Source organism: Trichomycterus rosablanca, chromosome 22 (genome assembly GCF_030014385.1).
Source record: "Trichomycterus rosablanca isolate fTriRos1 chromosome 22, fTriRos1.hap1, whole genome shotgun sequence".
Lineage (NCBI taxonomy): Eukaryota > Metazoa > Chordata > Actinopteri > Siluriformes > Trichomycteridae > Trichomycterus > Trichomycterus rosablanca.
This window is the reverse complement of record NC_086009.1, coordinates 16,026,448-16,038,528: the sequence shown is the minus strand read 5'-3', so window position 1 is coordinate 16,038,528 and position 12,081 is coordinate 16,026,448. Positions and strand designations below refer to the sequence as shown.

Here is a 12,081-nt window from a genome sequence, read left to right as displayed (position 1 = left end):
AATAGCACGCCAGCACTAAAATCCATGATGAAGGTGTATATGACAACTTTTAATGCATCACAATTGTAACGCATCTTTTCCAAACATTAAGGCAGTGTCCTAGCTGTACAGTGTCATATTATGTGTCGTGTTATATGTGTCATGTTATTATGTAAAAAGAAGCTGAGAAGTGATTCAGAAGTGAATCTGAATCAAATAATAGAAAAGGAAACATTAGCAGAAAAGGACAGGGGTAATAAGTGTAATAAGTGGACACGACTCGCTTGATAGTTTCTCCCCTGCGCTGCTGTTTCACTCTTCACCAGCAGGTGGCACTGCACTGGCATGGCTGGTTAGAAAAGTGTAAGAAAGCGTAAATCTGAACAAACGAACGGATCGTCCTATCTTTATTTAATTAGAGCTCACAGAGAATCAATACAACATTATATCGATTTGCCCAGCTCATTGCATTCAAGACACGTAATAATAAAAGACCAGAGTATTAACTTGTCTCTTCAAATAGGGCCTTTCCTACATTATCTTTCGCTTACGGCCATACCACCCTGAGCACGCCCGATCTCGTCCGATCTCGGAAGCTAAGCAGGGTCGGGCCTGGTTAGTACTTGGATGGGAGACCGCCTGGGAATACCAGGTGCTGTAAGCTTTTTTTTATTTGTGGTCTGCTTTTTTGGTTAATAGACAGTTTTATTTCCATTAAGTGTTACAGTTTTATTTCAACGTGTTGAGCAGAGGTCAGATAATGTTTTTAACTATGGACTGGTATTTTAACTATTGACTGAGGAGTGTTTAGTTTTTTAGACCAAAGACACTTTCTGCCACTAGCCACAACCATCTACATGTATTCATTTAGTAGTTAGGATTTTAAGGTCATGTTTTACACTTTATGAAAATTCATAACAGGACAAAAGAGGAAAAATGCAGTTGGTAAGATCATAAACAAAAACAGCTATGAAATATAATGAAATGCCCTTTGTGAGTATATAAACTGTGGGTTTCACTGCCATGCCAAGAGTGCTCCATAACCCCAAAAACTATACAGGTTTAGCTATCTACCCTCTACCTTTGAAAAGTGTGGCTGAAAAATGTCTTACCTGGAGGTGCAAAGATATCCACTCTGTTTGCCAGGCAATGGTGGTGGAGCCATCATCTGGAAAACCACTTCCTCTTGGACAGCCAGGAGAACTACTCATTCGAGGCTACTGTGTCATGCTGGGTTACTGGGATGAGCCTGACAAAACACGAGAGAGTATCTCCAGTGATGGCTGGTACAAGACGGGGTAAGATCTTTTATTATACATGGTTTAGATCTGACCCTTCATGTCACTGACAACACTCACGCGTAATAATGGCCATGAAACATTCATCATTTAATTTCTTTTGCACTCTGTACAGAGACACCGCCAGCCTGGATGGAAATGGGTACTGCCGTATTGAGGGTCGAATAAAGGATATGATTAGCCGTGGAGGGGAGAAGATTTTCCCAGCTGAGGTCGAGCGGTTTCTCTACACTCATCCAAAAGTGACAGAGGTGCAGGTAGATGACGCTGGTCATAGCCCTGTTACACCACACAGAAGCATAAAAGCAGCATTTTAAGGGATACTGTAGAACTTTTCTCTGCTTAAATTCCACAGGTTGTTGGTGTGAAAGATGAGAGGATGGGGGAGCAGGTTTGTGCCTGTATAAAGGTGGCAGAGGGAGAGCACTGCACTGAGGAGGAAATCAAGGCGTACTGCAAAGACCAGGTAACAGAATTGACCTCTTACTGTGGTCACAATAAAAAAGTAAGCTAAAATAATTTGACAAACATTGTCAATATAACAGCATTGCCTGGTGTCATCTTACAAAAATAATCATGGGCTTCACAGGAAAAGATTTTGCCTTGATGGAAGCATGTCTCTTAAAACCCAGTCACATATTAATTTTTTCCAAAAACAAGCTAAAACTTGGACTCCTCTGACTACAGCACCATTTGACAATTCTATCCAAAGTTTAGTGAACCACTGCCCATCTTGGCTTGCAAAGACTGAGCCTTTAAGTGGATCCAGCTACCACAGCTTAAGTTATTATACTAATATTAATTTTATATTATTACTTACAACTATTTAATTATATAATAATGTATTATGCTAACCCACTACCACAGAGATCCTGGTTTGAAGCTCTTCTGTGCTATCAACCAGTCTACACAGACATAATTGGCTATGTCTCAGGCAGAATTAGCCAAAACCCTGCAATAGATCGGTGTACAGCCAAGGGTATTCCTGCCTTGCACCCAGAGTTCCCCAGATCAAACTGGTCAGGATCCTGCCATGATAAAGCTGTTTATGAAAATGTAAGGAAATTAAAACCCATTTTTAAGATTTTTTGACTTAAGGTTACCCATTTATGTATTGCAGATATCCTACTTCAAGATCCCACATTACGTAATGTTTGTAGAAAGTTATCCACTCACTGCCTCTGGAAAGGTAAATTCCTATCTAGTGTTACTATCAAAAAAGTCACAAATAGGCGCAGTGAGACAAGAAACAGACTAATACCTGTGTTTTCCTTCAAGATCCAGAAAAATAAACTGCGTGCAGAAATGGAGAAGAGGCTGGGACTGTGATGTGATGACTGTCAAACGAGGAACCTACACACCTGCCAGTCTTATGCACTTGTTTAACATATGAATGTCTCGACGTCTCATTAATAGGTGTTATACTTTATTGGACAAACCGTTTGATCATGATATTATTTGAAACATTGTACAATATGTAAAATTCACTCTCTCAAAACATGCCATAAAGAATCTGAAATAAATAAATAAAGCTGTCAGGCCCAGATTTGGTATTTACAGTTTTCCTGGGCAAAACGTAGTTTTCACAAACCTATATACATGTGACAAGGCAAACCGTCAAGAGTGCGTAATAACTTAATGAACTCTAATACTATTGGGGCAAAAAAAGTGCTTCAAAACTGGGTGGATTTGGTAAGCAGAGATGATAGAGAAAACTGAGTAAAGTAAATAAACTAAACTTAAAACCCACCAGCGAGCTATAAAGCACGTGGGTTAGACGTTCACACAGCCATTAACAATTTATCGATCGGTATACTTCAACAACACTGCATCAAAACCAGTTTACATTACCACAGAATGACAAATAAAACCCATTCAACCCATGTTAACCATTGTAAGCTAGGATACTACAGTGACTAGTAGTGTAGTTAGCTGTGGACAGCACACTTTTATACTGTACTAAGTGCCCAAAGCTAATGTACAGTAAAAGTCAGTTTATATATGCAAATTGCTATTAGTTTATCCACGGGCTGACACAAACCAGCTTATGTTTGAAATAGTCCCATTTAAAAAGCAAGGGATCATTCTACACATTGTTGAAAGGCCAACGGGGTCAATGACCCACTGCTCAGTGCAAAGTATCCAAAACCACAAAACTAATTCAGTCAGGAGGTATATACTGTAAGTATTTTCTTCATATCGCCTTTTCAGATGTATGATTCTAACCAGAAACTAAATCCCCTTGTGCAACACATTAGAACCAAAACTAGCAGTGGCCATTTGGGCCCCTTTGTCATTAAGCGGGCTTCAAGTAAAAAAAAAAAAAGTGGGAAACAAGACCTTTTCGTAACCGAGCTCAGAACTAACAGACTAATATGTGCTGCTGTGACCGACATGCATCTGCCAGACACACAAGGCACATCATTACAACTACGCAGCCTCACATGACTGCACACGCGCACACACACGCACACATGGTTTCAAGTGTCCGTCCATTATATTAGGTATATGTACTGTACCTGTGTCAGCCATTCAAACAGGAAAAATAACATCTTTTTTATGCACATTTTGTCAACCCTAATCTGTCACTGGAAAGGGGACATTATAGGACCACAGTTTACCAGATATTATTGGATGGTGGACTATTATCTACAGGTAAAGCTGACACAGTAGCATCTTGATAGGGTTACACAAATCACACAGAAAAACTATAACTTAATGCTAAAATACCAAGCTAAAATACCTCATTTTTAGATAAACTGGGAGATTTTGGAAAATGCAATAAAACAAAATGTAATGTTTAATTCTCTTGAACCTTTATTGAACTGCCAAAATTACAAAACAAATGACTTAGTATTTCAAATGTAATGTTTGCAAACATTCATAAAAAAGTTAGCACAGGGCAAAAAGTGAAAGTTTTCAGAAAATATAGGTTACACCAATTTGAAACATATCACAATAAGCAGTTGAATTGGTAACATCAATGCAGTGCATCGCACTTACTGGTTCTACTGCATCCAAAAAAGACACATACATACAATAACATTGCCAATAGCGCCCTCTTGTGTTGGAACAAATGCACACTTACCTGAAGAGGTAAGACTCCACGAGGTGCTTTACTTGTTAAACAAGTACACATGCGACGCACCACTGTGGTTAATCACACCCAGTTTACTACAGTCATACAGTAAAAAAATGTCCATCCGTACAACACAAGTCAAATCCATGGGGTGCTTCACATATACAAACAGGAGACTGCTAAAAGACAAACCTCCTGCAAGACAAACCTGGAGGGCAGGTGCAAAACTCTTGCATACGATGTCAATAACCGTAATTACTGTAATAGCACGCCAGCACTAAAATCCATGATGAAGGTGTATATGACAACTTTTAATGCATCACAATTGTAACGCATCTTTTCCAAACATTAAGGCAGTGTCCTAGCTGTACAGTGTCATATTATGTGTCGTGTTATATGTGTCATGTTATTATGTAAAAAGAAGCTGAGAAGTGATTCAGAAGTGAATCTGAATCAAATAATAGAAAAGGAAACATTAGCAGAAAAGGACAGGGGTAATAAGTGTAATAAGTGGACACGACTCGCTTGATAGTTTCTCCCCTGCGCTGCTGTTTCACTCTTCACCAGCAGGTGGCACTGCACTGGCATGGCTGGTTAGAAAAGTGTAAGAAAGCGTAAATCTGAACAAACGAACGGATCGTCCTATCTTTATTTAATTAGAGCTCACAGAGAATCAATACAACATTATATCGATTTGCCCAGCTCATTGCATTCAAGACACGTAATAATAAAAGACCAGAGTATTAACTTGTCTCTTCAAATAGGGCCTTTCCTACATTGTCTTTCGCTTACGGCCATACCACCCTGAGCACGCCCGATCTCGTCCGATCTCGGAAGCTAAGCAGGGTCGGGCCTGGTTAGTACTTGGATGGGAGACCGCCTGGGAATACCAGGTGCTGTAAGCTTTTTTTTTTATTTGTGGTCTGCTTTTTTGGTTAATAGACAGTTTTATTTCCATTAAGTGTTACAGTTTTATTTCAACGTGTTGAGCAGAGGTCAGATAATGTTTTTAACTATGGACTGGTATTTTAACTATTGACTGAGGAGTGTTTAGTTTTTTTTAGACCAAAGACACTTTCTGCCACTAGCCACAACCATCTACATGTATTCATTTAGTAGTTAGGATTTTAAGGTCATGTTTTACACTTTATGAAAATTCATAACAGGACAAAAGAGGAAAAATGCAGTTGGTAAGATCATAAACAAAAACAGCTATGAAATATAATGAAATGCCCTTTGTGAGTATATAAACTGTGGGTTTCACTGCCATGCCAAGAGTGTTCCATAACCCCAAAAACTATACAGGTTTAGCTATCTACCCTCTACCTTTGAAAAGTGTGGCTGAAAAATGTCTTACCTGGAGGTGCAAAGATATCCACTCTGTTTGGCAGGCAATGGTGGTGGAGCCATCATCTGGAAAACCACTTCCTCTTGGACAGCCAGGAGAACTACTCATTCGAGGCTACTGTGTCATGCTGGGTTACTGGGATGAGCCTGACAAAACACGAGAGAGTATCTCCAGTGATGGCTGGTACAAGACGGGGTAAGATCTTTTATTATACATGGTTTAGATCTGACCCTTCATGTCACTGACAACACTCACGCGTAATAATGGCCATGAAACATTCATCATTTAATTTCTTTTGCACTCTGTACAGAGACACCACCAGCCTGGATGGAAATGGGTACTGCCGTATTGAGGGTCGAATAAAGGATATGATTAGCCGTGGAGGGGAGAAGATTTTCCCAGCTGAGGTCGAGCGGTTTCTCTACACTCATCCAAAAGTGACAGAGGTGCAGGTAGATGACGCTGGTCATAGCCCTGTTACACCACACAGAAGCATAAAAGCAGCATTTTAAGGGATACTGTAGAACTTTTCTCTGCTTAAATTCCACAGGTTGTTGGTGTGAAAGATGAGAGGATGGGGGAGCAGGTTTGTGCCTGTATAAAGGTGGCAGAGGGAGAGCACTGCACTGAGGAGGAAATCAAGGCGTACTGCAAAGACCAGGTAACAGAATTGACCTCTTACTGTGGTCACAATAAAAAAGTAAGCTAAAATAATTTGACAAACATTGTCAATATAACAGCATTGCCTGGTGTCGTCTTACAAAAATAATCATGGGCTTCACAGGAAAAGATTTTGCCTTGATGGAAGCATGTCTCTTAAAACCCAGTCACATATTAATTTTTTCCAAAAACAAGCTAAAACTTGGAGTCCTCTGACTACAGCACCATTTGACAATTCTATCCAAAGTAAAGCTAACCCACTACCACAGAGATCCTGGTTTGAAGCTCTTCTGTGCTATCAACCAGTCTACACAGACATAATTGGCTATGTCTCAGGCAGAATTAGCCAAAACCCTGCAATAGATCGGTGTACAGCCAAGGGTATTCCTGCCTTGCACCCAGAGTTCCCCAGATCAAACTGGTCAGGATCCTGCCATGATAAAGCTGTTTATGAAAATGTAAGGAAATTAAAACCCATTTTTAAGATTTTTTGACTTAAGGTTACCCATTTATGTATTGCAGATATCCTACTTCAAGATCCCACATTACGTAATGTTTGTAGAAAGTTATCCACTCACTGCCTCTGGAAAGGTAAATTCCTATCTAGTGTTACTATCAAAAAAGTCACAAATAGGCGCAGTGAGACAAGAAACAGACTAATACCTGTGTTTTCCTTCAAGATCCAGAAAAATAAACTGCGTGCAGAAATGGAGAAGAGGCTGGGACTGTGATGTGATGACTGTCAAACGAGGAACCTACACACCTGCCAGTCTTATGCACTTGTTTAACATATGAATGTCTCGACGTCTCATTAATAGGTGTTATACTTTATTGGACAAACCGTTTGATCATGATATTATTTGAAACATTGTACAATATGTAAAATTCACTCTCTCAAAACATGCCATAAAGAATCTGAAATAAATAAATAAAGCTGTCAGGCCCAGATTTGGTATTTACAGTTTTCCTGGGCAAAACGTAGTTTTCACAAACCTGTATACATGTGACAAGGCAAACCGTCAAGAGTGCGTAATAACTTAATGAACTCTAATACTATTGGGGCAAAAAAAGTGCTTCAAAACTGGGTGGATTTGGTAAGCAGAGATGATAGAGAAAACTGAGTAGAGTAAATAAACTAAACTTAAAACCCACCAGCGAGCTATAAAGCACGTGGGTTAGACGTTCACACAGCCATTAACAATTTATCGATCGGTATACTTCAACAACACTGCATCAAAACCAGTTTACATTACCACAGAATGACAAATAAAACAGTATTTTTTTCAACCCATGTTAACCATTGTAAGCTAGGATACTACAGTGACTAGTAGTGTAGTTAGCTGTGGACAGCACACTTTTATACTGTACTAACTGCCCAAAGCTAATGTACAGTAAAAGTCAGTTTATACAGTGTATCACAAAAGTGAGTACATTCCTCACATTTCTGCAAATATTTTATTATATCTTTTCATGGGACAACACTATAGAAATGAGACTTGGATATAACTTGGAGTAGTCAGTGTACAACTTGTATAGCAGTGTAGATTTACTGTCTTCTGAAAATAACTCAACACACAGCCATTAATGTCTAAATGGCTGGCAACATAAGTGAGTACACCCCACAGTGAACATGTCCAAATTGTGCCCAAAGTGTCAATATTTTGTGTGACCACCATTATTATCCAGCACTGCCTTAACCCTCCTGGGCATGGAATTCACCAGAGCTGCACAGGTTGCTACTGGAATCCTCTTCCACTCCTCCATGATGACATCACGGAGCTGGTGGATGTTAGACACCTTGAACTCCTCCACCTTCCACTTGAGGATGCGCCACAGGTGCTCAATTGGGTTTAGTCCATCACCTTTACCTTCAGCTTCCTCAGCAAGGCAGTTGTCATCTTGGAGGTTGTGTTTGGGGTCGTTATCCTGTTGGAAAACTGCCATGAGGCCCAGTTTTCGAAGGGAGGGGATCATGCTCTGTTTCAGAATGTCACAGTACATGTTGGAATTCATGTTTCCCTCAATGAACTGCAGCTCCCCAGTGCCAGCAACAATCATGCAGCCCAAGACCATGATGCTACCACCACCATGCTTGACTGTAGGCAAGATACAGTTGTCTTGGTACTTCTCACCAGGGCGCCGCCACACATGCTGGACACCATCTGAGCCAAACAAGTTTATCTTGGTCTCGTCAGACCATAGGGCATTCCAGTAATCCATGTTCTTGGACTGCTTGTCTTCAGCAAACTGTTTGCGGGCTTTCTTGTGTGTCAGCTTCCTTCTGGGATGACGACCATGCAGACCGAGTTGATGCAGTGTGCGGCGTATGGTCTGAGCACTGACAGGCTGACCTCCCACGTCTTCAACCTCTGCAGCAATGCTGGCAGCACTCATGTGTCTATTTTTTAAAGCCAACCTCTGGATATGACGCCGAACACGTGGACTCAACTTCTTTGGTCGACCCTGGCGAAGCCTGTTCCGAGTGGAACCTGTCCTGGAAAACCGCTGTATGACCTTGGCCACCATGCTGTAGCTCAGTTTCAGGGTGTTAGCAATCTTCTTATAGCCCAGGCCATCTTTGTGGAGAGCAACAATTCTATTTCTCACATCCTCAGAGAGTTCTTTGCCATGAGGTGCCATGTTGAATATCCAGTGGCCAGTATGAGAGAATTGTACCCAAAACACCAAATTTAACAGCCCTGCTCCCCATTCACACCTGGGACCTTGACACATGACACCAGAGAGGGACAACGACACATTTGGGCACAATTTGGACATGTTCACTGTGGGGTGTACTCACTTATGTTGCCAGCTATTTAGACATTAATGGCTGTGTGTTGAGTTATTTTCAGAAGACAGTAAATCTACACTGCTATACAAGCTGTACACTGACTACTCTAAGTTATATCCAAGTTTCATGTCTATAGTGTTGTTCCATGAAAAAATATAATGAAATATTTGCAGAAATGTAAGGGGTGTACTCACTTTTGTGATACACTGTATATGCAAATTGCTATTAGTTTATCCAGGGGCTGACACAAACCAGCTTATGTTTGAAATAGTCCCATTTAAAAAGCAAGGGATCATTCTACACATTGTTGAAAGGCCAACGGGGTCAATGACCCACTGCTCAGTGCAAAGTATCCAAAACCACAAAACTAATTCAGTCAGGAGGTATATACTGTAAGTATTTTCTTCATATCGCCTTTTCAGATGTATGATTCTAACCAGAAACTAAATCCCCTTGTGCAACACATTAGAACCAAAACTAGCAGTGGCCATTTGGGCCCCTTTGTCATTAAGCGGGCTTCAAGTAAAAAAAAAAAAAGTGGGAAACAAGACCTTTTCGTAACCGAGCTCAGAACTAACAGACTAATATGTGCTGCTGTGACCGACATGCATCTGCCAGACACACAAGGCACATCATTACAACTACGCAGCCTCACATGACTGCACACGCGCACACACACGCTCACATGGTTTCAAGTGTCCGTCCATTATATTAGGTATATGTACTGTACCTGTCAGCCATTCAAACAGGAAAAATAACATATTTTTTATGCACATTTTGTCAACCCTAATCGGTCACTGGAAAGGGGACATTATAGGACCACAGTTTACCAGATATTATTGGATGGTGGACTATTATCTACAGGTAAAGCTGACACAGTAGCATCTTGATAGGGTTACACAAATCACACAGAAAAACTATAACTGAATGCTAAAATAACAAGGTAAAATACCTCATTTTTAGATAAACTGGGAGATTTTGGAAAATGCAATAAAACAAAATGTAATGTTTAATTCTCTTGAACCTTTAACTGCCAAAACTACAAAACAAATGACTTAGTATTTCAAATGTAATGTTTGCAAACATTCATAAAAAAGTTAGCACAGGGCAAAAAGTGAAAATTTTCAGAAAATATAGGTTACACCAAATTGAAACATATCACAATAAGCAGTTGAATTGGTAACATCAATGCAGTGCATCGCACTTACTGGTTCTACTGCATCCAAAAAAGACACATACATACAATAACATTGCCAATAGCGCCCTCTTGTGTTGGAACAAATGCACACTTACCTGAAGAGGTAAGACTCCATGAGGTGCTTTACTTGTTAAACAAGTACACATGCGACGCACCACTGTGGTTAATCACACCCAGTTTACTACAGTCATACAGTAAAAAAATGTCCATCCGTACAACACAAGTCAAATCCATGGGGTGCTTCACATATACAAACAGGAGACTGCTAAAAGACAAACCTCCTGCAAGACAAACCTGGAGGGCAGGTGCAAAACTCTTGCATACGATGTCAATAACCGTAATTACTGTAATAGCACGCCAGCACTAAAATCCATGATGAAGGTGTATATGACAACTTTTAATGCATCACAATTGTAACGCATCTTTTCCAAACATTAAGGCAGTGTCCTAGCTGTACAGTGTCATATTATGTGTCGTGTTATATGTGTCATGTTATTATGTAAAAAGAAGCTGAGAAGTGATTCAGAAGTGAATCTGAATCAAATAATAGAAAAGGAAACATTAGCAGAAAAGGACAGGGGTAATAAGTGTAATAAGTGGACACGACTCGCTTGATAGTTTCTCCCCTGCGCTGCTGTTTCACTCTTCACCAGCAGGTGGCACTGCACTGGCATGGCTGGTTAGAAAAGTGTAAGAAAGCGTAAATCTGAACAAACGAACGGATCGTCCTATCTTTATTTAATTAGAGCTCACAGAGAATCAATACAACATTATATCGATTTGCCCAGCTCATTGCATTCAAGACACGTAATAATAAAAGACCAGAGTATTAACTTGTCTCTTCAAATAGGGCCTTTTCTACATTATCTTTCGCTTACGGCCATACCACCCTGAGCACGCCCGATCTCGTCCGATCTCGGAAGCTAAGCAGGGTCGGGCCTGGTTAGTACTTGGATGGGAGACCGCCTGGGAATACCAGGTGCTGTAAGCTTTTTTTTATTTGTGGTCTGCTTTTTTGGTTAATAGACAGTTTTATTTCCATTAAGTGTTACAGTTTTATTTCAACGTGTTGAGCAGAGGTCAGATAATGTTTTTAACTATGGACTGGTATTTTAACTATTGACTGAGGAGTGTTTAGTTTTTTAGACCAAAGACACTTTCTGCCACTAGCCACAACCATCTACATGTATTCATTTAGTAGTTAGGATTTTAAGGTCATGTTTTACACTTTATGAAAATTCATAACAGGACAAAAGAGGAAAAATGCAGTTGGTAAGATCATAAACAAAAACAGCTATGAAATATAATGAAATGCCCTTTGTGAGTATATAAACTGTGGGTTTCACTGCCATGCCAAGAGTGCTCCATAACCCCAAAAACTATACAGGTTTAGCTATCTACCCTCTACCTTTGAAAAGTGTGGCTGAAAAATGTCTTACCTGGAGGTGCAAAGATATCCACTCTGTTTGCCAGGCAATGGTGGTGGAGCCATCATCTGGAAAACCACTTCCTCTTGGACAGCCAGGAGAACTACTCATTCGAGGCTACTGTGTCATGCTGGGTTACTGGGATGAGCCTGACAAAACACGAGAGAGTATCTCCAGTGATGGCTGGTACAAGACGGGGTAAGATCTTTTATTATACATGGTTTAGATCTGACCCTTCATGTCACTGACAACACTCACGCGTAATAATGGCCATGAAACATTCATCATTTAATTTCTTTTG

General features: G+C 40.2%; 1 protein-coding gene, 1 long non-coding RNA gene and 3 other non-coding genes across 5 annotated transcripts; all 5 read left to right on the top strand.

The window, feature by feature from the left end:
* Positions 1 to 524: 524 nt before the first annotated feature.
* On the top strand, positions 525 to 643 carry LOC134300450 (5S ribosomal RNA). The gene has a single exon (XR_010007371.1). It is a non-coding gene; the product is annotated as a 5S ribosomal RNA (ribosomal RNA).
* An 845-nt stretch (positions 644 to 1,488) lies between these two features.
* On the top strand, positions 1,489 to 2,787 carry LOC134300113 (uncharacterized). Its single transcript, XR_010007306.1, has 4 exons — positions 1,489 to 1,534; positions 1,633 to 1,743; positions 2,398 to 2,466; positions 2,556 to 2,787. It is a non-coding gene; the product is annotated as an uncharacterized LOC134300113 (long non-coding RNA).
* Positions 2,788 to 5,142: 2,355 nt separating this feature from the next.
* LOC134300449 (5S ribosomal RNA) lies at positions 5,143 to 5,261 on the top strand. Its single transcript, XR_010007370.1, has one exon. It is a non-coding gene; the product is annotated as a 5S ribosomal RNA (ribosomal RNA).
* A 798-nt stretch (positions 5,262 to 6,059) lies between these two features.
* On the top strand, positions 6,060 to 7,276 carry LOC134300139 (medium-chain acyl-CoA ligase ACSF2, mitochondrial-like). Its single transcript, XM_062984803.1, has 4 exons — positions 6,060 to 6,156; positions 6,255 to 6,365; positions 6,887 to 6,955; positions 7,045 to 7,276. Exons 1-4 carry the CDS (start codon positions 6,073 to 6,075, stop codon positions 7,093 to 7,095), a joined length of 315 nt encoding a protein of 104 aa, XP_062840873.1. The 5' UTR covers positions 6,060 to 6,072; the 3' UTR covers positions 7,096 to 7,276.
* A 3,949-nt stretch (positions 7,277 to 11,225) lies between these two features.
* Positions 11,226 to 11,344, top strand: LOC134300448 (5S ribosomal RNA). Its single transcript, XR_010007369.1, has one exon. It is a non-coding gene; the product is annotated as a 5S ribosomal RNA (ribosomal RNA).
* Positions 11,345 to 12,081: the final 737 nt, after the last annotated feature.